The sequence below is a fragment of the Tympanuchus pallidicinctus genome, unplaced genomic scaffold (genome assembly GCF_026119805.1).
Source record: "Tympanuchus pallidicinctus isolate F22 unplaced genomic scaffold, pur_lepc_1.0 scaffold18, whole genome shotgun sequence".
Taxonomy (NCBI): domain Eukaryota; kingdom Metazoa; phylum Chordata; class Aves; order Galliformes; family Phasianidae; genus Tympanuchus; species Tympanuchus pallidicinctus.
This window is the reverse complement of record NW_026294699.1, coordinates 1,657,859-1,685,188: the sequence shown is the minus strand read 5'-3', so window position 1 is coordinate 1,685,188 and position 27,330 is coordinate 1,657,859. Positions and strand designations below refer to the sequence as shown.

At 53.6% G+C, this 27,330-nt stretch overlaps 1 protein-coding gene and 1 long non-coding RNA gene across 2 annotated transcripts; both read left to right on the top strand.

The window, feature by feature from the left end:
• The first annotated feature begins 1,349 nt into the window (after positions 1 to 1,349).
• RAB40C (RAB40C, member RAS oncogene family) lies at positions 1,350 to 26,228 on the top strand. Its single transcript, XM_052680278.1, has 7 exons — positions 1,350 to 1,436; positions 1,601 to 1,855; positions 14,107 to 14,167; positions 15,090 to 15,150; positions 21,176 to 21,253; positions 21,645 to 21,867; positions 23,467 to 26,228. Exons 2-7 carry the CDS (start codon positions 1,714 to 1,716, stop codon positions 23,745 to 23,747), a joined length of 846 nt encoding a protein of 281 aa, XP_052536238.1. The 5' UTR covers positions 1,350 to 1,436; positions 1,601 to 1,713; the 3' UTR covers positions 23,748 to 26,228.
• LOC128079266 (uncharacterized) lies at positions 1,943 to 10,958 on the top strand. The gene is made up of 2 exons (XR_008206058.1): positions 1,943 to 8,995; positions 9,106 to 10,958. It is a non-coding gene; the product is annotated as an uncharacterized LOC128079266 (long non-coding RNA).
• Positions 26,229 to 27,330: the final 1,102 nt, after the last annotated feature.

The window sequence follows — 27,330 nt, the reverse complement described above, 5'->3', positions numbered from 1 at the left end:
TTTTGTCCTTTTTTTTTTTTTTTCCTGAATACCCCATTTTGCCTTTATTATTTATTCCATCTTATGGTTCCCAGTGCTGGCACAACACTTGATCTGCCTCTTCACACAGGCGTGATTTTTGTGAAGGAAAATGTAACTCAGTGCACGTAAAATTCCATCCTAGATGGAAGTTCTGCCTTTGAGAAATACTTTCCTTTCCTAACCAGCAAAGCATGTGACGATGCTGAAAGGAAATCTCAGTAATTACACTGCACCGAGGGCTCTGTTTATAGTTTTGGGAGGTTAATCCCTGATCCATCGGCTGGGCTGTGCCTCGTACTGCTGGCACGTGTGAATGTCTCATCGTTCCCAAAGAAAACAAGCACTGCATGTGTATTTTACCCGTATGTTAACTTGCAGCAGTTAACTGAGCAGATACTGGGGATCATTTGGGGTGACCCACCCCAGGTAGGGCTGGGTGAGGATGTCAGGGTGAGGACGGTGGATTGATGGGCGTATCAGGGCTGCGGCTCGCAGCCCAGCGCTCCGTGCTTCCTCATGCATTTTCAGTGGCTGCGGGAACGCTGTTTTAACAAAGCCTCGTCTAAAGGAGCCCTCCCAAGGGGCTTTGGATGGTGTGGCTCCGAGGCAGCAAATGAGCTCGAGCCCACCGAGGGATGCTGGAACCACCGAGGGGGGGACACACAGGGGCGGGTCCGTGCACATCACCAGACTGGCACACAGAGTTTGGTGCCCACGGCTCCTCAGTGGGCCGAGGACCGACGCATTCATCCCTCCCCCTCCTTTGCAGGTTCCCCCGCTCGCAGTGTGACCCCGTTCCCCGTGGAGGAGCATTCGATGGGACCGACCCCGGTCCCCAGCCTTTCCCTGGGTGCTGGCAGCCCCACCAGAATCCCACCCCGCTCTGTGCACTGGGGTTTGGGGACGCGTGTGAGCGTCACTCCGCGCAGAGCCGGGCCGTGCTCCGTGCCCCGCTTCCTGCTAGTGAAGCGTGTTTGCTCGGAAATGACCCGCGGCGGCAGATGGGATCTGGGGTACGGCTCCACGGTCCCACGGTGAGGCCAGGCGCCGCTTCCCAGTCCGGCCCAGCCTGAACCCGGGGAACCCGCGGGCTCCGTACGCCGCTTCCCCTCCCAGCCTCGCATTCCCGTCATGCTCCGTTCCGACGCTGCCCCGGGAGTCCGCGTCCGCCCCGCGCAAGGCACGTCGGGACCTGTAGTTTGCGGTCTCCTCGGCCGGCCCCGCCCTATCAGGGGCGGGTCTGGGCGGGGCCGCGCTGATGACGTGTCTCTCAGCCAATAGCGCGCCGCGAGCGGAGGGCGGGGCTCGGGCAGCGCCTCTCCGGTTGCCGAGCGGGCGTTGCGCGTCGGCGCCAGGCGGAGGCTGTGGCCGTGGTGGCGGTGGCCCGGCCCGGCACCGGGGCGCCCGGCCGCGAGGTGAGCAGCGCGGGTCGCTCGGCTGCCGCCTGCCGCGGGGCTGCGGGGCTCTGGAGGGCGGGGGGCAGCGGGCCGGGCCGCGCGGGGCGGCGGGGCCTAGCGGCGGGCCGGGCGCGGGGCTTTGTCGGCGGCCGCGGGCTGAGCGCCGCTCTCCTCCCCCGCAGGTCCCGCTCCGCTCCGCAGATGGGCCGCGGGAGGGCGGAGCGCTGAGCCCCGCGGGAGGACCTGAGGGCGGCCGTCGGCCCGGCGGCGCCTGGAATGCGGCTGGGGAGCGAGGATGGGCACGCAGGGCAGCCCGGTGAAAAGCTACGATTACCTCCTCAAGTTCCTGCTGGTGGGAGACAGCGACGTGGGCAAAGGGGAGATCCTGGAGAGCCTCCAGGACGGCGCGTCCGAGTCCCCGTACGCCTACAGCAACGGTAAGGGCGAGGCAGCGCGGGGGGACGGCGCTGCGGGGGCTGCGGGGGTCCGTCGTGGGCCGCCCGGTGCCCGGTGTGGCCGCCCGGTGCCGTCCCCGCGGCTCTGCCCCATTCACTGCCCGCTGCGTGCCGAGCCGCGCTGCGAGGAAGCGGGTCTGTAACAAAAGAACGGGAGCGTTATTTGCGGAGAGGAGCTGCTGGGCTCCGTGTGCTGCTGCTTCGTTTGTCCGCCTCCTACCAACGTCGAGGTTTGTGATGGAGCCCACGGCAGGCTATTAACTGTAGTGTCACAAGACCGTGATTAAAAGCCGAGGAGTGGCACTGTGCTATTTCCTGCAGCCCTGCGCTGCAGTTAAAGCATAGCACAGCCCGGCAGGGTGCGGGTCCTGGAGTGGCATTCAATCTGTCATCCTTCTCTCTGGCCTCAGCGCAAAATAACGGCCCTAGGGGCTCAATAGAAGCCATGCAGTGCAGATCCTTCGCCATCCCCGCAGCTGACCCGATGGTTGGAGCAGTTGGTGCTCGGTTTTCTCAGTGAACGGCAGCCTGAGAGAGCCGGGTGCTTCTTAGGGCTTGGAACTGAAGCAGGCCTTGATGTAAAGGCATGGTGCACTCAGCCCTCAGAGCTGCCAGCAGCGCCGCAGAAGTGATGGAAGTGCACACCTGGTACCTCCAAGGAGGCAGTGACTCAGAGCTCGGGAGGGCTATGAGATTAGAGTAACAAATTCTGGAAGCAGAAGGCTGTGGTACCGCTCGTCTGTGGGGATGTGTGGCTGTGGTTTGGCTTTGAGGAGCCGTTCGGTGCTTTTAAGCTTCCCCAGAGAGAGTTCCCATCCCTAAAGAACCCGTGGTGGGAGCGATGGAGCTGCTCCCTGGGAATGAGGCTTACTGAGCAGGGCGGATCGAAGGGTGAAGTGGGCTGCTGGCATTGTGGTCGTGTTATGCTGTGGATGTTTTTGGCTGTTGTTCAGATGCTGATGAGGCAGGAGTAATGAGGGTGGTTGGGAAGTGAGCGTGTGTTCTTTGATACACGTGTGGAACTCAACACTGTGGCTTAGCTATGGCTGGGAAGGGAGCCTCTCTGCACCCACTACTTTGTAACAGCAAAGTAACACCATCTCTTTCTAGAAAAAACAGATCTCAGTCAGCTAATGTCTTCAAAACCTTCTTTTTCTGTAAGCAAATGAGCCCGTTCCTAGTTAGGGAATTGAGTCACATGCTGTTGCTTTTTTGTTTGGTTGTTTTTTTACACTAATATGTGCTTTGATAGTCTCTGCTTCTATTGCTTCTGCTGAGCCTGTGATCAGATGGAGCAGCTTTGAAATTGGAGAGAGTTTGATCCTGAGCTATCCCTGATGGCCTTGGCAATTGGATGGCATCAGTCTTGGAGTGCTGGGGATGCACTGAAGGAGCAGGTCTCTGTACTGTGTGCAGCTGTGCCCCATAGAGCATCCAGGTGTGAAGGCACTTGGTGTTAGTGCTTGGCCTCCTCCATACCGTCTGCTTAATGCTGTCCTGAAACCACATCGACAGCACTGTGGAAGGGTTCTCTTTGTAAGCTTCACTCTCATCAGTCCTCCTCCTTCCCTCTCTGACTGTCCCCCCACCCCACATCCTAATCTGAAAAAACAGATCACCCACAACTTGTTTCTTCTGACCCAATGGCAAAGCTTGCCATGGTCAGTGTGAAGTGGAGTTTACTTGAGGTTGATCCTGTGACTGGGGCACGTTTTGTCAGCATCTACTTGGTGAGGAACCACTGCTTGCTCCTGAAAGCCTGGAACTCTGTGATGTGTATTTCTAAAGCATCATAGATCCTTCTGTCTGTTCTCGTTCAGGACCCCAGGAGCAGAGCGTCCCTTCTCATTGCATCCATGTAGCTTGGTACCTTGTGCTGCATCAGACCCTCAATGCAGAGCTTCTGGAGGCTTAAAAATGGCTCTTTGGATCAGAGGTTTGAATTTCAGCTGCCGCCTGAATTTCTCACGAGGTTGATGCTGAAGCTGCTGAGGCTGTGGGTCTCAGGGAGCACCAAGTCAACTGTGCTCCCTGCAAAGAGTGGATCCATCCCTTGGGAGCATTACTCGTGCCATGCAGCTGGATGTTGCCATCCACAGGCTGGGAGATTTTGGAACTGAGGTGGAGTTAAAGTTGTCTTTCTCTTAGGCAGTTTCCAAAGGCCTCGAGTTGGCATTTGTGCTGCTCTTTGGAGGAGGATGTTCCCAGCTTTCTCCCTCAAGCTTCCCAGAGCCAACCCTGTGCAGCCTGGTGCTCATCACAGCAGGACCCATTGCCTGCTGAGTGCTGTGTCACAGCCTTTCTGGAACAGCTGGCTGTCAGCACGCTTACCCCACAGCAATCCTGCCCAGCTCGTTGGGTGGCTTGCTGCAGGAGGCAGCAGTGTGACTCACGTGGAGTTGCTGCACGTTGCTTCCCTGGGTGCCGTGCAGCAGGAAGAGGCCAAGGCAGGCTCTGCCACTCTGATGTGGATGCCTTGTGTGCTCTTTGCTGATCCTTGCATGGCTGCATGCTGCTTTGGGAGAGGGCTGCCCCCTCACCTGCTGCTGCTCCTGTAGGAGAGCTGACATGTGTGCTCAGGACAGAATGGAGTGTGTTTCTGAACAGATGGCTTTGATTGGAAGGGGGATAGATAGATGTTGTTTCTCTCAGTTCACGTTAAGCTATCCTCCTCATGGCTTCCTTACGTCTGCTCTGCTCTCAGGCAGTGCTTGGAGCAGCACTGATGGCCCCGTCCTGTTGTGACCACCCCTCTGCAATGTGACTGTGTCCCTTGTTTCCCCCTTATTAAGTGCTGTTTACCCGCAGATAACATTGTTTCCTCAGCAGCCACCTCCTTGGATGTGCTCTCCTCTGCTGCCCTTTGTGCAGTTGTCTGAATTCGGAGCTCCCACTGCTGTTGTCTCCACCCTTTCTCTCCAGCAGTTGCTTTCTCACCCCCAGCAGTTCACCCCAACCCTCAGCCACCAGCGTGTGACCAGGAACATCACCAGGGGCTGCCACAAACATCTGTTCTACCTGTGCAGCTTATGGCACGGCAGGACTCCGTACATCTCTGGCAGCACTTCGCCTTCCCCTCCTCAGCACATGACAATCAGTTCTGGCTGTGGCAGTGCTGGGTAAGAGCTCTGGCTGGGGCAGTGCTGCTGCAGCGACAGGTCTCTGTAGTAACTGGAATCGTGGTTTATTTTGAGGTTTTAGCACTCTGATGGGAGCTGTGTTGAAGCAAAGCATTCTAAATGGAGACTTGCTGTTGTCTTCCTGTGTGGGATCAGCCTGCAGGGAAAGCTCCAGGTCAGCCGTGCTGCTGGAAATCTCTTCCAGCTATGGAAGAGTGGGGAGTGTGTGTCAGCCAGCTCAGTGTGTCTGCCAGCGCCTGCACCCGTGTCCTTCAGGGATGGTTCTTTCCGTGTCATCAGGGATGCAAAACTGATCTCTTTGGAGCAGGCTGTGGCTTGGAAACAATTCCAGCATCTCTTGTTTCTCTCTCCTTTATTTCTTTTCCTTTGTTGTATGATGATAATAATTCTGGGTATACTGCATTGATCCTCTGTCTCTGTTTGTTGTGGGACTGCCCGGCTGTGGCTTTAGAGCCCAAACAGGCCCAAGTCCCAAGCAGGTCTGGATGTCTTCTGCTGTCTTTTAAGTCAGGATAGGGGGTGCTCAGTGCATTGGGTGATGTGTGTCACCTTCCAGGTGCCCTCCTGGGGAGGGGAGCTGAGCACTTCCTGACCCTGAATAAGAGCTTTGCTGGTAGGGGACTCTGAACCTCAAGCCCCCAGGGTGATGTGAGCCTAGCACTGTAAATCTGGAATGGCTAGAATGCTCTTCTAATGAATTGAGTTAAAGGTTTCTCTTTGTTGTTTTTAGGGTTGTTTCTTCTGTTTCCATTTTACCCGATTCCAAGATGAGTCTGCTTCTGGTGGTGTCTATTTTTCCTATCTAAACCACATAGGAAAGCCCACATAAAATTTCCTTCTCTGCCCCATCTCCCTCAGCTCCAGTTTCCAGCTGTTCCCTGGCACGCTCTCCTCAGCAGCTCCTTCCTTCCCTCCCTCTCACTGAAGAGCAGAGCATCTCTCTGTGCACTCACAAACAGCTGCACTACGAGCTTAGCTTTCCGAGCCAAGGATTTACAGCCTTGCTTTGCTCTCACCTCCTTGCCCTCTGACAGCCCAGGCCTGGCAAGCAGGGTGCTGTATTATGCTGTACAGCTTTCTATTTGATTTGGGGCTGAGGAGGAGCAAGGAAGCTCTGATATGAGATCTCAGCTCGCCTGCACTGTTGTGCTGAGAGCCCCATCCCATGGGGAGCATCAGAGGTCTGTGTGATCCTTCAGGGGCTGCAGTAGCACTAAGGATGTGATGGCAGTTCTGGGACTGAGTTTGCTCACATGGGGGTCCTGCTGATGAGGAGTGCTCCCTTGCACATGGCTGTACCCTTCTGGACTTCTTCTCTCCCTCCCCATTAGGACAGCAGGCAGCACTGCTGTGTGGAGTTGCAGTGGGTCCATTCAACAGGCAGAACCTGCATCAGGCACAGGAGCAGGGAGTCCATGCATGTGGTGTCAGGAGGAGCCCGCATTAAGCACTGGGAGGGCAGTGTACTGAAGGTATTTCACACAATAACTTAGCTCTTTTTGAATGATTTTTTGTTGTTGTTTTTGTCTCCGAGTGCATCTTGATGTTTGTATGGTGACCCAGCAACAATGCTGATTGTTATGGTGCCCTGCCATGCATCCTCACTGGCTGCCTTTGTTTCTGGGTGCAGCTGTATGGTTTTTATGGACATCAGAACTGCCGAGGATGAAGAAACTCTTTTGTTTGTAGAAGCTTCTGTGCATAAATTCAATCTTGATGTTCTTCTAAAGAACAAATCCACTTAACATTCCCAGTTCTGGACTGTCTTGTGGCTGTTTCAGCAGCTTGCCGGGTGCCCACTGAAATGGCTGGAGTTCCAGGAACAGATTTGCTTCTGGCTCCAAATACAGATTTCAGATACAGATGTCATCCTCAGCGTGGAACAGTTCCTCTGTGGGTATCCAGTGCTGCCAAAGCACCGCTGGGACGCGGAGCAGCAGCTGGCAGGCGAAGCACTCAGCGGGGCTGGGCATCCTGCAGGGAGTGAATACACATTTTGCTTTTGGCTGGCTATAAACAAGCAATTTCTGGTCTGAGGTGGCTACCTTGGAGTCGATAGCTGGATGCTTGGGAACAAAGCACTTGGGAAACATTCTTGTGAGTCTCCCATCCCAGCTGTGATGCGCTCAGAGCTGAGTCGCTTCGCATCGGGTTGTGCAGCAGGAGTAGGGCTTGGATTGCTGCTGTGAGGAGGAGGTGATGAAGGCTGGAGCAAATGGCCCCTTGTGCCCTGCGTGGAGCAGCGCTGATCAGGGTGTTTGCTGGGAGCAGAGACCTCTGGTGCCTGTTCTGAAGGTGGCTTCCCATCACACCACGCTGCAGCACAGCAGTAGGAGTGCTGCTTTGTGGCCTTCTGCTCCACCCCTGCAGTCACCAGCCTGGGCTGTTCTGCAGCACTGCTGTTCAGGAACTTTATCACCGTGCTGACAGCAACAAAGCAATGCTGCGAGGTGTGTTAGTGCCAAAAGGCACAGACCTGAGATGAAGCCATCTTTGTTCAAAGCCATATGTTTTGTTGACCCCCGTTGCTGATGAAGATAATTTGTTGTTTGTCTATGTGAGGAGTAGGTAATTGAATGCATGACTCAAGCTGATGAGCTCATGTGTTGTTTGGAAGGGATTTTTCTGTGGCTTACAGCTCTGAGCTGACGAGCTCAATTGCTGCTGTTAATGTGCTGTTGCACACGCTTTTTAAGGTCGGATGACTTCATCACTCGTTATTTGGACAGATTGAAATTCGCTTTTTTTTCATCAGCTACTGCTTATGTGCTCATACCACCTTTCTCTGAATGATTTAACACCACTTACAGGCAGCACAGAGTCGGTTCAGCGCTGGTCCCGGCGCTGCCTTCTGCCCAGGAGAGGTTTGGTGATAAACTCCTGGTGCTCAGCCTTCCCAGCGGGGCCCAAGCCCTGTTGTGAGCAGGTCTCATCCCCATGGAAGCTCAGCCAGGCGAGGTGTGCTGGCTGGAGCTGCATGTCTGCTGTGTGCTGCACCCGCCCGGGTGAGATGTTAAAACCCAGCCACGTCAGTCATGGCTGGGAAACTTCTTGTTAACATCTGTAACACCCAGGGACTTGGCAGGGTAGAGGTTGTCTTTGAGCACTTCTCAGTTATTGCTGACGTTTGGGATAAATGAGTTTCTGCTCTGGCTGCTTCAGGCTGTGCTGAAGAGCACAGGAATGCCGTTATGAACGGAGCCCCTCAGACGTGCTGCTCGCTGCGCTGCTTTTTGCTTAGCTTTAATAACCTGCTTGTCTCTTCTCTGTTCGTCTACCTGAAAGGTTTGCACAAGCTCTGCGTGGAGGAGAGGGAGGGAGCTTCCAGCAGCTTGTCTGGCACACACAGGGAAGCATTTCCAGCACAGAGGCTGACCGCACCTCCCAGGTGTGTGCGGGTGCGTTGGGTGCTTTCCATCAGCATTTTTGCCTGTGTTGGTCTCAGGTCGGTGAGCTCACTTTATCCTGCTGTCAGATGAAACTGACAGCATTTCTAACCATCTCTCTGGCTGTACCGGAACACAGAGCAGTGCCAAGCTTGGTTCTGCTCCCCAGCAGCATCTGGGCTGGGACTGAAAACTTCAGTATTAATTATGGTGTTCTTGCTGGGCTCCACAGTATTATTTTGATGTTGTAGGTTACCAACCGATGGTATTATCCCTCTCTGCTTAGCTGCACCTCTCAAAGTCCTTCTGATTAAGAAACTTTACTGAAGATTTTTTTCTGAACATCTTTCTAAAGAAGAGAACAAAAGATGACTTGTTCCATTGGCTCGCCCTGAAGTGTTTCTTGACGTGTACGTCTTTATGTGATTGCTCTCACTGCCACAAGTGCAGCTGCATGGGATGCTGTGACTGCTGATCCTTGCTCGTCTGTTGAGTACGGATTTCCCTGACTCTCGTGCCTCACATTTGCTGCAGTCTGCAGTGCACCACGCTGACTGCGAGGTGTTCGTTGCTGCCCCGCTGTGAGGAGAAACAAGGTTTGTTCCTTACCCCGACGTTCTCCTGCTCTGCAGTCACAGTGTGTCTTCACGTTTTTCCAGTTATTTATTTGCCATATGCTCAGAGACCTGCTCTGCTTTTTCCCAAGCATCTTGTTGAACGCGGCGTGTTGCAACCGGCTCCGGTTACCTGAGGACACTGAAATTGGAGGCGGCTGAATCTTGGAAGTGTTCTCTATTTCAGGTTCCAGCTTTGCTTTTCTTCCTTCCTTTTTCTCTGGCCAGGGTGGCACTAAGCCTGTTCTCTCTGCTCCCCAGTGGGGACTAAGGCCTGCTCTCTGGGGGTTTGCTGCTCGGTGCGTGCCGCGTTGTTCTCCAGCAGCACGCAGGGTGAGTGGGGAAGGAGGGCAGGGGCGTGCGGGCTGCCAGGTCAGGCTGGAGTCCTTGCAGAGGTGAATTCAGGTGTCCCTGGAGTTGCTGCTGTAGGGGAGTGGTGGGGCTTGAGAAGGATCCCATCCCTCCCGCCATCAGATGCTGGCAACATGAGCCTATTTACCTTAGTAAATACCTGGTAATGTGGACCCAGGCCTTCCTCTGGACTCGGCAGAACTGATGATCTGTAAGAGAACAGAATGTCTGGGTGGAAACTGAATGTTTTCAGTTAGACAGCTGTGGCACATTGGCTTTGGTTGTACTGATGGCCAAGCTGCCCTGTCTCAAATAGAAGTGGGCTCCTGGCCTTGCTCTGAGGTCCCTCTCCTGGGGCTGCATCTCAGCGTCGTGTCCCCACTCAGTGCCCAGGGCTGCCCCATCCCAGTGCAGAATCCAGCACTGCTCCTGTTATTCCTCACGTGGCTGCCAATGCACATCCCTCTAATCTGTTAAGATCTCTCTGCAATGCTTTTCCTCCCTCCAGGGAAGCAGCAGCTCTTCCCAGTTCAGTGTCTTCTGCAAACTGACTCAGTGTGTCTTCCAGCCCTGGATCCAAGTTGAAGAAGACATCAAAGAGAACTGGCCCCAAAACTGAGCCCTGCAAACCCCAGCAATGACTGAAGCAGCAAAAGGGTTGCTCTGATTTGCACCCACTGTAAGGGATAAGCAGAGTGGCACTAGGACAGAAACTATCTGTAACTGTGCCAGTGTCTCACTTGAACACACCACATTTTTTCCTTTCCTTTGGGAAGTGATTTTTGGATGTCACCTGGAATGCCCTTTGCTCCTGATTCATATATGAACTACATTTGTGTTTGGCTGTTTGTTTTGAGACATGACAGGCAGAGGCTGGAGCTGCTGCCAGCCTGGTGCAGTGCTGATATGGAGAAAAGTCCTGGGGACCCTGTGGGCAGTTTGTTGCAATGGGGGCAGCTCTCCCTCTCCTCTGCCATGGCAGCTCCCTGTGTGTTTGCCCACCTGTAGGGCAAACATGTTGGCTTATCAGAGCCTCTCTCAGGGAGGATGGTACTCAGAGACCTAAAATGCACTGTTGGCTCTGGCAGCTGCCACGCTGCCTCTGTTGAAGGAGTGCTGGACTCGTTTTCATCCCAACACCTGCTGAGGATTGTCTCAGAAATCCAAAGGAGAAAATAATCTGTGTGCTGTTCTGATTGTTTTGTAGGAAAATTGAGAAGAGTTTGTGCAGATCCTGCTTTGTACGGACAGGAGATGTGTGCAGGAGATTGTGGCAGGGTCAGCCTTGAGAGCCTACAACTGCAAAACTCCTTTTTTCTAGAGCAGGAACTTACATAAAGAACCACTGTGCTTACAGCAGTACAGAGCATTGGTCGCTTCAACATTTGAAGCAATTTTCTCAATATCTTCATCATTTGAAGGGAAGATCTCAAGAACTGCTTGAAATACAGCTCGAGAGCAGCATGAAGTACACATCCCTGTTATCTCTCTGCCTTTTCCAGTGACTTCTCAGCCCCTGTGCCTGCTTGTCCTGCTCTGACTTTGGCTTTTGGCATGCTGCTGCTGTGCAGAGGGTGCCCAGTGCTCAGTGATGGTGTCAGGACACGTCCTGCAGGGCAGTGAGTTCCCAGGGGAAGGATGCTGGCAGCCCCACCACGAAGTGCTGTCGAGTGCTGGAAGAAAAGTGTCACTTCTTGGCGGGGTTTTGCTTTTCCTGGTTACATCAGATGTAATCTCACAGCTGAAAGCTCGAATTTTAACTCGTCCGAGTTTTGTTTCAGCGGGCATTGATGTGAAGCATCCTGTGTTGGCATGAGTAATTTGGAATTGGTCAGAGATTCCTATGTACACCCTGCCCATTCCCATGGGAAAGTGGCTGGTGGGCAGGTTTCCCATATATTGCCTGGCAGAAGGGATAAAGGTTGGGATGCCCTGGAGCTTTGCCCAGGAGTGATTATGGTGCTCGTGCGTGAAGCCCGGCCCTGGGAGGGGAGCGGGGTGTCTGTCCCCAGCCGTGGTGACAACAGGTTGCTGCGTGCCAGGCCGGCTGGCAGCTCCAACAGTGGGGTCATGTTGGCATCGGTGTAAGCAGGAGCCTGAAGAAGAATAGCAGAGGGGTTGGACTGAATGCTAAATCACAGGGAACAGCCCCGACTTGTTCACCGAGCGTCGCTAGTTTGGTTACATCATGCTTGGTGTTGGTCAAGAGAGATGGGCTGATAGCTGCTGAGCTTTCAGCAGGGCTGCTTGCCTCCTGCAGGGCTGTGTGTCTGGGGGGCCAGGCGGGTGGCAGAGAGGCCAGGAAGGCTGCAGGGATGTGGTGTGGGGTTGTGGCTGTGCATCCCTGCTGGAGGAGCTGAAATGGCAGTCCTGAAATGAGCCGTATGCGGCTGCCAGCTGAGGTGATGCTCGGGTTGGGGAAACCACTGATGACTACAGGACGGAAAATTTAACACCTTTGCTGAGTTTATCAGTTTCTGAGCTGCCCAAAATGGAAATAAATAAATAAATAAAAATCTGTGGTACAGCGTGGCTGGCTGGGAGCATCAGACCGCCAGCAGCGCTCTGGGCGACGATGACATCTAGTGGCTGCTGTGCCCGGCCAGGCAGCAGCTCTGGGACAAGGAGCTGAGCTCCAGCCTAGGCTGCACAGCAGCGCCTCGAACAGGGCCAGGTAGGGGCAGCCCTGCTCTGCATCCCCCTCAGTGCTGCATTGAGTTCAGGGGTGGCTGTGGCTGGCAGGGCAGCAGCACATGAGTTTGGCTTGTGTCACATAGGATCTGCTTCCTGCTCTGAGCACCGAGCCAGTGCAGCGCAGATCCCTCCCCAGAACAGTTAGGTGCAAGCTTTAATGGAAGGGTCCCTTTGAGCTGATGTGCCTGATGCACTGTGTGCATGCAGAGGGGAAGCAGAGCTGAAGCTGTCACAGATGTTGCAGCTGCACAGTCTTTGTTCTCACCACTGAGCTTGTAGGTGGAGGTTTTTTGCTCAAAGTAACTTGTACATTTAGCCCTCAATTCAAGTGTGAGTGTATGTGGGTTGGACACAAAAGAATCACGGGATGGGTTGAAAAGGACCACAAGGGTCATCTAGTTTCAGCCCCACTGCTATGCGCAGGGTCACAGCCACCAGACCAGGCTGCCCAGAGCCACATCCAGCCTGGAAGGCATCTCTAGTTTCCAGCTTACTTTACCACGTGTGTTTAAATGCTGATTGTAGCCTAGAATAAAAAGACAAAACAGCTTTGCTTTTTGCTTGGGTGCACACAGCTTCCTCAGGCTGATTTCATCGCGGTCCTTCAGCGGTGCCATCCTCAAAGGCCGCTGCTCTTCTCTTCCAGCTGCGATGTGCAGGAGGAGCTGTGCGTGGACCAGGGGACTGGCAGCTCCCAGAGTGTGAAACCCAGCCCTTGTGCCCTCCTTTGTGTGCTGTGAGCACGAGGTGCTGGGTGTTGATGCCTCTTTGCCCCGCTTTGGGAGCTAAGAGGATTCACAGGGATGTTCTGCTCTCTCGTGGGCATGGAGCAGGCTCACTGCTGCTTGCTGTCCCCAGGGATGTGGGTTTTATATCTGCCAAGCAAATAAATACAAACCACTCGTCTCTGGAGGACGATAAAAAGTAAACTATCTATTTTCTGTGATAAAGCACTGGAAATAGTTGGAATTTAAGATAATTATCTTGATTGCTTTTTATAGCACCCTGCGAAGACTGAAATCTAATTTGTTTCTCTCTAACAGGGAGCTCCTGCTGATGACTCAGACAAAAATCCATTTGCCTTATTGACAAACTTGTCTGTTTGGTTTTCAGGGCAGTGTTGTTGCAGAAGGGACATACAGGTGGTTACTCAGCAGTGAGTTTTTAATACATGTTCAGAGTTTGATATCTAGTAGCTGGAGGAGAGAATGAAGCTGATGCAATCGGAGGGAAGTTACTTGGCATTGCTACAGATGGCTGTAAATTACTTCGTGCTCTCCAGTGGGTGCAGCAAGTGGTAGAGATCAACCAGATGTACAGGAGCTTGCAGGGAAGCTGCAGGAAGGGTGGCTGTGCACAAAATCTGTGTCTGAAGGTGCTGGGCACTCCTCATGTGGCTGTAATTTCGGGGTCTTCTGCTGCTCTGGAGCTGGGGCCCTATGGGAAGCAGTTGTCCGTGCTGTTTTCTCAGCTGTTGTTGAGGAGGGAGTGCCTTCTGCCTGCTCTGCCCCTGCCTGCTCAGCAGCCGAGCTGCTGGAGGAGCCTCCTGAAGTTGCATCAGCCTGATTCGCAGACACACGTGGCCCTAATGTGAAACCCCTCACATTGCTCCCCTGCTGAGAGGAAGGAAAATGAAATGCAGAGGTGATGGAGCATGGCTGTGCCGTGGTGGGGCTTGTAACTGAGGGTTTCTGGGCTTCTCTCTCACTGGAACCCAACGCTCACGTTGACTGCCCTGCGTTGCTCTGCAGTACGGGCTGCTGTGCCCTCAAGGATGAGTGTAGAGGATGGTAATAGAAAAAGTAACGTTCTTCCAAAATACATTCACATTGAGTCAGTTCTTCCATCGCCGAGTTTGAGGCTTTCCTTGTTTAATGAAGTAAACAGTTTAATTTGCATGTTTCTATTAGCAAGCATAGCAGGTGTGCATGGTGTAGTTCTTCACTCCTTTTGTCCTTGCAGTCGGAAAGCAGCAGCTGCGTTCTCTGGGCAGGCTTCTCAGCATCACCACCTCCCTGCCTGTTTGACCCCTGTTCTTTTCTCTTTAGGAATTGACTACAAGACTACTACCATCCTGCTGGACGGCAGAAGGGTCAAGCTGGAGCTCTGGTGAGTTTGGCTTCTGAGCTGCACCACAGCATGGCCAGTGCAGAGCATCCCTGGCTGTATGCTGAGGCTTGGCAGCTCCTCTACCCAGTCAGTTATCCTAGTGAATCAGACCCCTTTCTGTGACGGAGCAGCAGCAGCAGCATGCTGTCCTTTGCCAAAGTGGTTCCATTTCAGCCTTTCTCCACCACAGCCGACTCCATTCCCATACAGCTCTAAGGGAGTGATACTGTTTTGAAGGTAATACTGGACTCAGCTGAAATCCTAGAGTGAGAAACAAATAGAATTAGGAGGACAAAGCCCTCAGTTCCTGCGGAAGCCTGGATTTGTCCATGACTTGGTCACCATACAGTCAGTGCCTGGAGAGCAGGGTGTATCCCTGGCACTGGGATGGAGAAGTGAGAGCACTGCACATAGAGGTGACCCTTCCTTACCTGTCAGCACTGGAAGAAGAGCTGGAGCCCATCTGGTCCTGCTCTGAGATATAAACTGCTAAGATGCCCCAACAGTGCAGGAGGAATAGCCTGCCCCTGTTGTGCTTCAGCTGGATCGAGTAGGGAGTGACACAGGTCCTGAAACATGAAAGCAAACTTGTCTACCAAGGCGTGTATGAAATAACTGGAATATTAGTGTTCTGTGTGAACTGTTACACTGGGAATGAATGACACATTCTCAGCCTCAGAGACTGACTCTAAGGGTGTATGATTTCATGGTTTAATTAGAATCCTGCTCTCTCAGGAACTGATGTCCTCATTTTTCTAACAAACAGCTCATTTATCTCTCTGCCCTATGTGATTGCATACGCTCCTTCTATTTTGTGTTTCCCTTTCTTGTAAGGTGCCACTTTTCCCATTTGTAGCTCAGTGGGAGGTGTGGAGTCCGGGATTTGTTTCTTCCTACCTTTCATAGGCTTTCTTTGTTTCAGGGACACGTCGGGGCAAGGCAGATTTTGCACCATTTTCAGGTCGTACTCCAGAGGAGCCCAGGTGAGCACTGCTGTCCCGTGTTTGACAGGAGCCAGTCCTTTTCTTTGGGCTGTAACAATCTTTCATGCCGTAGCAAAAAGCTCTGAGGCAAATCAAGCATCAAAAGGATGGGATCTGTGAAAATACCGAGAGGCACCACAGGTCTTCCTGTGCTCTGGTTTTCTTGTTTTATGGAATGGTAGGAGACAGAGGAGTGAGGGACACTCCTGGGCTGCTGCTGGGACGTGCTGTAATGGATTGCTGTCTGTTGGTTTCTAGACGAGGGTTGAGAAGTTGGAATTACAGAGAATGAGGCAATTCTAACCTGAGATCTGCCTTAGCTTTAATGTGGGGGCTCCTAATTTCAGAGGCTTATCAGGTATGTTTCAAAACAACACCAGCTTTCCCAATAGAGTTCTTCCTCTGTATTGCCACCAAATCAGTTCCAAAAATAAGGTGGCTCCTGCTTGTATGTTTGGTGCAGGCTTGAAACTAAAGCAGCTCACTTGGATCTTAAACTAAGTTCCTTAAAACATGAAACAGAGAGTTAAATTTTGAGCTTCTCCTTTGGGCCTTGTTCCAGAATAACATCTAGATGGTGAATGGCTGGTGAAATCTTTTGGTCTTCTGAAAGAAATGCTATTTAACAGTGCTTTTTTGATGTATTAATAGTCATCCTTTGAGTAACATCCCAGAGTCCCTCCAGATAAAGGATCATTAGCTTAAAAAATAAAAAAATCTCATTAAGTTAAAAGAACTACAGTGATTGCCTTTCTTTTCTTATTCAAAAAGTTTGGCAAAAGTCCTTCTACTTTACACAGAACTTCACCCTGCTCACACTGTATTTCAGAAAACTGTACAGAGCTCCAGTCCTAATGCAACCTGCGTGCTTGAGGTGGTGTCCTTTCCCTTATAAGCAGGCAATGGGGCTCTGTGGTTTTCTGGTTGCCACACGGCTTGGCTTTGGGCAGTCTTCCTGAGACCTTGCTGTCAAATGCCCAAATCAAACAGGGAGCAGCAAGCACAGTGTCTGGACAGGGCTCCAGCCAGCAGAGCCTGCACAGTGTGTGCCAGAGCTTGTGGCTGCCGTGTGATGAACTGGGACAGATGGGAAAGGTGAAAGAAACGGTGGTGAGAATGTTGAGATAGATCAAGATATGTGTCTGTTTAGCAACTGAAGCAGAGCCGTAAGGCACTGGGAGTGCATCCATTGGGTTCCTGCAGCCTGTCTTCTGCACACAGCACGCCTGAGGCTGGATGGGAGAAGCCAGCTGACCTGAAGCTTGAAACGGCTTTCTTTTACCTTCCTTCCTTGTAATGAGGTTCTTGATCGTGTTTGGTTTAGAGGTAGCATCTTACTCTTCTGCTTCATTCATCAGCATTGCTTTAGGAACTCTCACTGTACAGTGGGGAAGGTTTTTTTGCCTTGTCCATCTTACCTGCACATCGTCCTCAAGGAAACACGTGGACAGGCATTCAAGTAAATGTGATCAGCCAGCTTGGCAGAGGCACCTGTAACATGAATGGTCTGTTGCTGAGTGCTGGAGTATGCACTTCACTTAAGCAACAGAGTGCAGCTTATGCTTCTTTCTCAGGGTCTGTCTTTTGTCTGTGCCACAAATCCCTGTTGCAGAGAACTGTTGTGATGCCTTGGTCCCAACAACAACCAGTCTTTACCCTTTGTAACTGCAAAACAGCCAGAAGCAGCAAGCCTGCCTGAAGAAGAGAGAGTTCCCAAGTGAAACATCTCCACTGCCTGCTCAAAGATGTTCTGTGATGAGTGCTGCACAGTGAAGAGTGAGCGGGTGCCTTCTGAAGGCTGAGAGCTGCAGCCCTGGTGCAGTTTTCTCCAGGTTTGAAGTACAGCTTCAGGTGGTTGGCTCCCATGTGGCACCCCAGCAGTGTTCCTGAATGAGCAGGAATGCAAGTGTCTCTGAAATAACCTCCACGTCTTCTGAAAGCAGAAAGTATGCTAATTCAAACTCTTCATGGTTAACCAGTGCAAGAGGGATGTTAGATTTGAATGATGAAGATCTCTGCTGCAAGAACAGGCTTGAATAGCTGTTGGCTTCTGCATGCTGGAAATAAGTACTTCTGTCAAAGCTGGGCAGAGCTGCCCTTCCTCTGGGAGCAAGCTGCCACCTAGTAGTTGGTAACACAGTTTTATTGATGGCATAAAGACAGCTCAACCCAGTGTGGTCTGGGTGGTGAGGAAGGCATGAAGTGTTCCTCAGTTCCCTGTTTCTTCCAGACGTGCTCGATGCTGTGTGTTGGGCTGAGTTTCTGTGCTTCAGCAGTCTGCTTTCCTCTCTTCTCTGTTGATGTCCTCAGACTTCAGGAGTTCTGTGGGAAGCCTGATGCAAGCACTGTTGGAAGCAAGAGAAACAGCTTTTTCTAACCTAACAAACCAGGAGCTCAGGAAGAGCAAAGAGATGCCAGAGGGGTTAAACTCTGCTTAAAGTGCAGCATGATATTTGTGCAAGAACAGCTTGGTGTAAACCAGCCATGAACACCTTCGTGCTGGAAACAAGCAGAAGGCTTTTATTGAGCAGAGATGGGGCTTCTGGGCTGGGCTTCCTTTAAGGAATAACAAGGACTAACTCAGTGAGAGCTGGGTTTCCAGAGAGAGCTGTGAGGCTGCTGGGAGAGCAGGAGGTGCTCAGGTGCCATGGCCTGGCCCTTGCTGGAGCTGGCTGAGGAGGGGTACGTGTACATGAGTGGAGATAAATAGGAAAATACACAGAACAGCTGCTGGGTGAAAAGCATCTGCAAGTAAGGGAAGCACACCTGGCTCCCCTTCCCACCTCGTTGCTTCTTGAATGGGATGGTAAGAATTTAATGTCCTGAAGTTAAACCCTTGCTAAATGGAAAAGTGGTCCCCAGGTAGGAGCCAGACCTTGTGAGCTTTCCTTTCTGACACAGCAGAGCTTTGTGCTTTCGCTCAACCTGGGCTGCAGGATTCTTTCTGAGCACCTTGGTGCCTTGCCCAGGGTTCCATGCTGCTGTTCAGGCTTCTGGCTCTGGAGCTGTGTGGTTTTCTTGTTGGGGAGGAATGTCGCCCTGTTGGAAACATCTCAGAGTAGCCTTGCTGTCCCTGGTGAGCTGGCTTCTAATGAGGGGACCTCATTCAACCAATGCAGACAAGTCCCAGCTCTCCAGGCAGTGTGACAGAAGAAGTCCTTCAGGAATGGTTACAGACTATCACAGAAAGTCAAAATGACATTGAGGAACGCTCCCATCTTACAGCAAGGCTGCAGCCCTAACAGAATAATGAGTGTTGTTGAGTTCTGCTTTGGCAGCAGGTTTGAGTGGTTGCTGTCTATCCCACTCAGGGCTTCTCAGCACGCAGAGAGCTGTGGGCTTTTTGGCAGCTCAGCAGGCTCTGAGATGCAGGCTGTGCAGCTTTCAGGGTGCTGCAAACACTCTACCTGCCTCTGGTCATTCTGAGGGCGTCCAGCTGCTGGAGGAGTCAGCTCTGCTTGTGACAGTGCTTACTGCCAGCTCAGTGATAAATAACCCCCATGTGTTACGCCGTTGGGAAATGCTTTGGCAGCAGGGAGCAGTGCCCTGGGCCAAGGTCCCAGGTGCCAGCTGGAGAAGGGACATGGTGTTCTCCTTGCTGTCTTTGTTTATGGCTTACTTAGTCCTGCGGGCTGCAAAAGTCCAGTCTGGGGGCTCTTCCAGGCTTCCTGAGCAACCAACAGCTTTGTTCCATCAGTGCACAGTAGCAGCAAGTGAGGCTCTCCTGGCTACCCTGTCCTCTGCGTGCCGAGGTTTGTGGCAGTGGTGGGAGCCTTGTTTTCAAGCACGCTGCTTCTGCCACCTTTCAAAGCTTGCAGATCTGCTTGCTGCAGGTGCTTAAGCCAGACAGAGATGTGGTTTGATTCTCTTTGATTATGTGGACAGGACTTTGTGTGAGCTCCTGCTGTAAACAAGCCTGACTTCTGGCAGTGTAAGGGTCCACGTGTGCTGCTGGGTACAATAATAGATTGTCCCTGTTCTTTGTTCACTGCGTGATGCACTCACGTGGAAATCTGTCACTGGGAGCTCAGGCTTGCACCAATCCCAGAAGTGTGGAACAAAAGCAGGCTGGAAATGGACTTTGAAAATGAACTGTGAAAAATCCCTGGACAGTGCTGGGGGATAAAGTCCTCTCCCACCCACCTAGGGGCAGGTTGGGGAGAGGCTGCTCAGCTCAGGTGCTCTCACAAGGTGTCTTGTGATGCTAAATACTGAGAGGTATGGAGATATCAGGGTGTTGAGAGCCATCGGGGCACTTAAAGAAGGTTTTGGGCTGCAGATGGGAATCTGTTCATCTGTCTGGTTGATTACAATTCTGCACATGTTATTCCACAGGAATCTTTTTTTCTTTATAAACCTGGAAGAAAAAAAAAAAAAAGCCAACAGCTCTTCCTCAGAGCTGTCTGCAGAGCTGGAGCCAGCTCCCTGTGTGCGTGCCTGTCTGCAAGCTGTTCTTTGCAGGGGAGAAAGCAGCAATGTTCATTTGGGAGGCAATGTCTGGAGCACACCTGTGCTGCCTGGGAGAAGCACAAGGTCCCCTGGCTGAGCCCCACGTGGAGCTGCTTCCTCCCATTTGCCCCAGCTGGGGAGGATGGAGACAGGATTGGGGCACTGGGCAGTGTGGCCTTGGTGTCTGCTCTTAGGAAGCTTTGCTTGACAATCTGAACTCAAAGTGTGTGTGTGTGGAGTTGTGTTATGACTTGGGAAGCTGTGCTGGCAGACAGTGTAGAGTTAGAGAGCGTGATCTTGACCTTCCACTTGGATCCTGAGAACTTGGGGTTGTGGTTTTGCTGATGTTTTATCCTGATTGCTCTGCAAAGCAGATCCAGGCTGCAGCTGCCAGTAAGCTTAAAGCCACGCTGCTCTGAGAGCGTGGTTCTGGCAGAACTGTCCTCACAAACCAGCTCTTGGGTCTGTTTCTGTTGGCTCAAGGAACTTGTCAGTCCAGAAAGAAAGCAAGTAGGGCCTATTGGATGCCCTGGCAGTTTGTCTTGGAAGGAGGTCCTCAAACCTCTTCCTCTGTTGTAAATGAATGATAATCAGGAAACGTGTGTAGCTTTGGAAGTTGGAAGTCAAAACAGACAGAGCAAATGAGGAAAGTAGAGGTTCCCCCCCAGTCCTGTCTTTTTTTTCCCCCCCCCCCACAGAATGCACTTTATTTTAGTGATGTCTCTCTCCTGGTAGCAGGTAGTTCTCAATTTTGTCACCTTAAGATCTCCTTTGCAGCAGGACTTGCTGTAGGGCTGGCTGTTCCCTGCGGGTTCCTGATTCCAGGAGGACTGGCTCTGCCCAGCTGCCTGCCCTGTGACACCCTGCAGTCAGGCTTGGGCTGTTTGCTTTGCTCTCAGCTCAGTCCAGCTGCCTTCCACGTGAGCTGGATCCGTCCCCAGAAGCACTTCTGGCTCGCTCACGGGGCTGAGCAGTGGCCATCAGGTTTGTGCAGGAGGAATGCACAAAGCACAGCCCTGCTCCTCTGGATGCAGAGTCACTGAGGCGGTTCTTTGGAAACCCCCTGACCAAAACAGAACTGGTGTCTTTTCCAGAGTTGATCACTTGTTGGAAATAGGAGTAAAATCCTCCCCAACAGATGTGAGTTAAGTGCAGAACAAGGGGGAATGGTTTTAAACTGAGACAGGGGAGGTTGAAGTTAAATATTAGGAGGAAGTTTTTCCCCCAGAGGTGGTGAGGCACTGGAACAGGTTGCCCAAGGAGGCTGTGGATGCCCCATCCCTGCAGGCATTCCAGGCCAGGCTGGATGTGGCTCTGGGCAGCCTGGGCTGCTGGTTGGTGACCTGCACACAGCAGGGGGTTGGAACTGGATGAGCATTGTGTTCTGTGACCCAGACCATTCTAGGATAGACCTGCTGCATCAATTTTATCCCTATCAAGCACATAAATTTTAATGCAACTGGAGGAACATTCTTTGAGCCTTTCAGTTTTTGGGTCTAGAAGCGGTCTTCTGGGTGAATCTCCCTTTTAGTTTGCCTCATATGCAACCTGGTGACTGCACGTTTTCTTCCATCAGGGAATTCTCCTGGTGTATGACATCACCAATCGCTGGTCCTTTGATGGGATAGATCGATGGATAAAGGAAATAGATGAGGTGAGCTGCATGAAGGGCCCAGGGGCGTGCTGGCTTCCTACCAAACACCATCCCTTCGCACTGGGGCTGCTGGCCCTTCTGGCCCAGGGGCCAGGCACACTGGTGGGAGGCTGGGGAGATAAATGTGGCACCAAAGTGCAGAGGTCTGTAACAAAATCCAGGCTGGGGCCACCTCTGATATGGGTACAGGAGTGGTTGTGCTGTGGTTCCCTATCAAGTGAACTAGAGAGGAGAAAATGAATTGTCCTCGTTTGTGTAGCACTGACTGCTCAGCATCAGAGCAGCTTCTACTCTCTCTTGCTCTTCACTGCCATTGAAGTTAGGCAGGGCTGGCTGCCCTCACTAAAGACAAGCCATGATTATTTTTCCACGTCCATTCTTCTTTTTGCAGCACGCCCCAGGGGTGCCCCGGATCCTGGTGGGAAACAGACTTCACCTGGCCTTCAAACGACAGGTGCCCACAGAGCAGGCCCGGGCGTACGCTGAGAAGAACTGCATGACGTTCTTTGAGGTCAGCCCACTGTGCAACTTCAACGTCATCGAGTCCTTCACAGAGCTGTCCCGTATCGTCCTCATGCGGCACGGCATGGAGAAGATCTGGAGGCCCAACCGAGGTGGGCAGTGAGAAAAGGGGGCTGTGTGTGGGCTGGAGCAGAGGGAGCGCCCAGATGGGGCTGTGTGTCTGTGTGTCTGTGTGTCTGTGTGTCTGTGTGTCTGTGTGTCTGTGTGTCTGTGTGTCTGTGTGTCTGTGTGTCTGTGTGTGTGTGTCTGTGTGTGCCTGTGTGTCTGTGTCTGTGTGTCTGTGTGCTCATACCTGTGGGATCTGAGAGCGCCTGCCCTGGCGAACAGCCTCGAGTCAGGAGAGCTGAGCCAGAGCAAGCTGCCCGTACTGGTGCAGCTCCAGAGGGCAGTTCAGCATGTCTAGGCTCTGAACTGCTCTGGGACATCCTTACACCTCTGCATTTACTCTAGGTAAAGCTAAAGGCAATTAAGCTCACAACTTGAAAGCGCTTCAATCACATGATTGTGTGTGTGGGATGCACCAAGCGTAAGCACCTCTGTCCTTAGCCTTGTCTGAGCCTGTATCTCCTGTTCCAGAAAGATAGGGAGGCAGGGTGAGCCCAGGGCAAGGAGCTGAATGGGGCTAAACCCCATCCCTGCTGTAGGCTTGGAGCAGTGAGTTGAGGTATTCCATATATACCCAGGTCCACACTCTGTGGCATGAACAGAGCCTGCCTAATGTCTCAGCCCATTGAATTTGAAGCAAAACAGTCTTGGGATCTCCTGTTCCTAGCTGGGGGTAGCAGCATGTCTGACTGACAGGCTGGGCAGCAGGAGTTTCACACTCCCATCCGGATGACCTTTCTTTGTCTGGGTACTCTATCCTGTGTGCTGGCCCTGCTGGCCAAATGCTCTGCCAGATTCTTTAGGACTGGAGGCAGCTTTGCTTGCTGCTTGGGAGCAGTGAGCGGCTGGAGGTGAACGTGTGCCCTCCTGTGGCCGGCTGCTGGGAAATCCCATCCCACCGGCTTCCCACAGCTCATTCATGTGGCTCAGCTGAGTTAAGAGCATGCTGGCAAGCCTTCTCCTGGCTTGAAGGGATGTTCATTGCTGTGAGCACCCTGCAAAGAGCCGTCCCTGCAGCTGCTCCTCACTGAGCAGGTCCCAGGCAAGGCTGCCCTGCAGCAGGGCTGGCTACGTTGCCTCCTTCCCAGATCTCTCCTTGGGGCCAAATGGTGACTGGGAAGTGGGACCATGAGCAGGGCTGCACCAAGCAGAGAGACAGTGCTGCCTGAGCCCAGTGCTGGCACCAAAGCTGATGTCTTGCGGACTTGTGCTGGCTTGCAGCACTCAGCTGCAGCCTGGGAGGCCTTTATTCCCAGGTTGTTGTTCTTACAAATGTAATTTGGTGAAGCACTGATGCAGGTTGCACAGAGAGCTGGTGGTGCCCTGTCCCTGGAGATGCTCGGGGTCAGGCTGGAGCCGCCTGATGGAGCTGTAGGCGTCCCTGTTCATTGCAGGGCAGCTGGACCAGATGATCTTGAAAGGTCTCTTCCAACACAGATGATTCCGTGCCTCTGCTCGTGGCTCCCATGGAGTTGCCATTAGCTCTTCTCCCCTGACCAGCAAGAGCTGCACGGCATAAAGAGGTGTAGGAAGAAGGCAGCCTTGCGCCGCATCAGCTCTGACTGTCCGCTCTCTCCTCCCCGCAGTGTTCAGCCTGCAGGACCTGTGCTGCCGCGCCATCGTCTCCTGCACCCCCGTGCACCTCATCGACAAGCTGCCGCTGCCCGTCACCATCAAGAGCCACCTGAAATCCTTCTCCATGGCCAACGGGATGAACGCGGTGATGATGCACGGCCGCTCCTACTCCCTGGCCAGCAGCGGGGGAGGCAGCAGCAGCAAAGGCAACAGCCTGAAGAGATCCAAATCCATTCGGCCGCCCCAGAGCCCCCCCCAGAACTGCTCACGCAACAACTGCAAGATCTCTTAGCAGGACGGGCGCCGTGAGCTCCACGTGCTCCCGCACGCCCATGTACAGATGTTTGCACTCTGCACCCTTTGCAAGGATCCTTTAGGATGGGCCTCGGCTGCTTTCCCCGCGCTGCACGCAGGCATCAGGGATGTGCTCTGCTTTGGCCCCGGGTGTGAAGCGTGCTGCCGGCTGCAGGGGGAGAGGACTCTGCCAGGTGACCTTCTGGGAATGCTTTGGGCTTCACCTCTCGGCCTGGGGTGGAAAATTCAGCAGCTGCCAGGTTGGGGAAGGGGGGGAGAAATGGGGGGAAAAAAAGCTCATCCCGTTTCGATGGAGAAATGGATTTAATGGCAGATTGAGAGGCTTAAGGGAGTAGGCAAGGAGAATCTGTGCTGCGGCTTTAACTCTTGGAGTCCTGAGCGAATTGCTGGTGCAATAGTGGCTGTTGGATGTAGTTGAGGAATTAAAAAATAAAACTAAAAAAAAGAAGGGGGAGGGGGGGGAGAGGGAAATAAGTGACTGTTTTCACCAAGATGTTAACCTGCTGTTGCCAAAAAAAAAAAGAAAGCTGAACTGAAAAAGGCAGGAGTTGGCCATGAGGAGGCTGAAGGAAGCAGTCTGCTTGCCTTCTGCCTTTCTTTATGTAAATATTATACATATATATATATATATATATCACTTGTTTTGTAAGGTGTTTTTTTAAGAAGCAGTCAGGGAAAATTTTATGCAGCCATGTAAATAAAGCAGGGGATTAATTTAACCAGTGGCAGCCAGAGGGGCAAAGTGGAGGACGTGAAGATGAGAGTACACAAATGCTTTGAGGGACTCTGACCCACCGCGTGGGTCGATAGGAGGTTTTTTGAATGCTGCATATACAGAAGGAAGGAACCATCGGTGCATTCCATACCCCCCAAGCTGCTTTACTTTGATCATTCCATAAAGTGTGAGCGCCGGGGGCAGGCTGGGGTCGAAGCAGAGCTGAGGGGCAGAGCGGAGAGGCGGAGGTGTGGGGTTGATGCGAGGCAGCGGCGGCTCCAAGCCCCCCAGGTGCCTCATTCATCACGAGGACGCAGAGCCAGCAGGGACCGAGGAGCCGAGTCCAGAGCAGAGGGAAGACGTGGACCGTCCTGCGTCAGCGCAAGTCTCGGCCATCCCTTCCGGAGCCCCACCTCCGCCGTGCCGCGCTCCGTGCGCTCCTGGATCCTCGCACCGCCGCCCCGTGTCGGCCCCGCGCCCTGGCCTCCTGCTCTGCTTTCCCGAAGGCATCCCGCCGAGCTCTGGCTCCTCCTGGATGAAGGTGGGAAGGGACCGAGCGGCTTTTCCTGCTGGAGCGTGAAGGAGCTGGAGCGGGGCTGCATGTCCCGTGGGGGTGGTGCTCAGCTCAGGGCTGCGGCAGGAAACAGGAGGGAGCCCAGGGCTCAGCGGTGCGGGACTGCTGCGGTGCTTTGGAGGACGCGTGCTGCACTGAGATGTGCGCGGTGTGGGCGATGTCAAGCAAGGGCCTGCGCGTCTGCGGCTTCATCCCACGGCAGCGTCTTGTTTGTGCTGCCGGTTCACCTGGAGACTGAAATGCTGCCAGGCTGGGGGCTGGCAGCGTTACTGAGCGGTGCCGATGGATTCCCTGGGACAGCCACGCCGTGAGCACTGGGAGCCACCCGCGTGGAGGAGAGCAGCGCTGCTCTGTCCCGCAGCCAGCGGCTCGGGGCCCCTCTCGCACTGCGGGGCAGGATGAAGCCGCAGCGATGCTGCCGAGCTGATGCCCCTCGGTGCACGCAGCCCCCTGCAAAACAAAGCCTGGTGCCGGGGGGGGGTGGGTTCAGGGCTTGGCCCTGGCACGCTTTATTGCTCGGCTCAAATGAGCGAGGAGAGAATTCAAGCCCTTGCCGAGGCGAGGAGAAGAATCCTTTGTAGTGCTGATTTGGCTCGAGAGCAAAGCGGCGCCGATTTCGGCACGGAGGGATTTCCAGAACCTGTCTGAGACGGCCGGCACCTGTTCGCCATCACTTAACACGAGGCAGAAGACAATCGCTGGCTCTGCAGCCTGGCAGGCTGAGGACATACAGCCGACAGGTGCCGCACCGGCGCTGAGAGGGGCGCTCGTGGCCGCCTCCTGCCTGCAGGCACCCGGGATCCCTGCCCTCACACACCTCCGCTCGGTTCTGCTTCGGTCCCTGTGCCGCCTCCTGCTCCTTTTGCCCGAAGCTGATGTTCTTTTTGTTCCTGTAAGTCGAGAAGAGTGGAGAAGGGAAGATGGACCCGGAGTGTTTGTTCGGCCGTTTATTGTTATTGTTTTTTAATTTAAAAGGAAAAGAGGTTCTTGCATCTGATGTCAACACTAGTCTGTAGCTGCTCCCCACCACTTGTACCATTCCTGAGGGGTTTTTTTGGACTGTCCTTTTATTTTTGTATTCCTTTGTACAGTCAGTCAGTGTTGTTCAACTGATTATACATGGGTTTGTTTTGTATAAATTAAAGCCTTTTTTTGTTTTGAACTGCCAAGCAGGAGGTGCAGGAGTCGTATCTCTTTTGGGGGGAGATGCTGGGGAGGAGGAGGAGGAGGAGGTTGTGTCCCAAGCTGGGCACGACCTGCTGAATCCCGACCCATGGAGCGGCTTTGATGGCCGCGGGGAGGCGGCGAGGCTGTGCATCCCCCCCAGCCATGGTGAGCCCCCCACCCTGTCCCGCTCTCAGCCCACCTCCCCATGACCTCCCTCTCTCCCTGCCCTCCCGCTGCCCCAGGATCAGATTTTCCACTTCGTACCAGACTGGCCACGCTTGTTTTAACAGCTTAAGTGTGATATTGCTGAGTCTGGGAGGGAGCTGGGGGGAAATCAGATAGCGGCTGCAGCCTGGAAAGCCCTGAACAAGGTAAAAGCCTGCCTGGGGAAGAGGCACGGAGAGCTTTTTGTTCTCCATGCTCCTCCTTCTCACTGCCCCACTTGGAAGCGGCTGTGTTGGCTTCAGGCGGGGGAAATGATGGTGGGAGCCATCCTTACTGCACCTCAGTGCGCAGAACGGGGGGTGCTGGAAAGGCAGAAGCTGTGACAGCGCCTTCACGTGGAAAAGGTTTATCACGTGGGGGAGGATCGCTGCTTCTGCCCTAAGGGCGGAGGGGGGCTGTGCCGGTGCCCCGGAGGATGGGTGCAGAGCTGGATGTACGACGGGGAACTCTGCAGCGTGTGCTTTGAGGGCGGCACGGGGGGGTTCTCCACTGTGCGCATGGGGCTGAGCTGCAGGCCGCGGTGCCACCTCTCAGGTTGGGCTGCTCTGACGCAACCAAGTCCCTGTTTGCAAAATCCCATCCTGCCCGCCGCCGTCCCAGGGCAGCGTAACCTCTCCCGCGTGCTCAGGGCCGGCTCAGCACTGCGCTTTATCCCCCCCGGCCACATCCCGACCCTCCGCAGCGCCGTGTTCCCGCTGGGGGGCTGCGGCTGCTCCTCGTGCCGCCCGAGCCGGCCCCGCTCGGCTCCCTGCCCGCGCAGCGGCTCCTGGCACGGCTCAGACGGACGGGAACCCAGGGGAGGGAGCGCGGCCGGGTTGTGCGCGGCTGTGCGGGTTTCTGTGCTCCTGAGGCTCCGGGCTGCGCTGGGACAAAGGCGCG

Excerpts from the sequence above, each read along its gene's own strand:
- RAB40C (XM_052680278.1), top strand. The coding sequence starts at position 1,714 with ATGGGCACGCAGGGCAGCCCGGTGAAAAGCTACGATTACCTCCTCAAG. Across the intron at positions 14,168-15,089 it reads AGGGTCAAGCTGGAGCTCTG|GGACACGTCGGGGCAAGGCA; the intron begins GTGAGTTTGGCT and ends TCTTTGTTTCAG. Across the intron at positions 15,151-21,175 it reads CGTACTCCAGAGGAGCCCAG|GGAATTCTCCTGGTGTATGA; the intron begins GTGAGCACTGCT and ends TTCTTCCATCAG.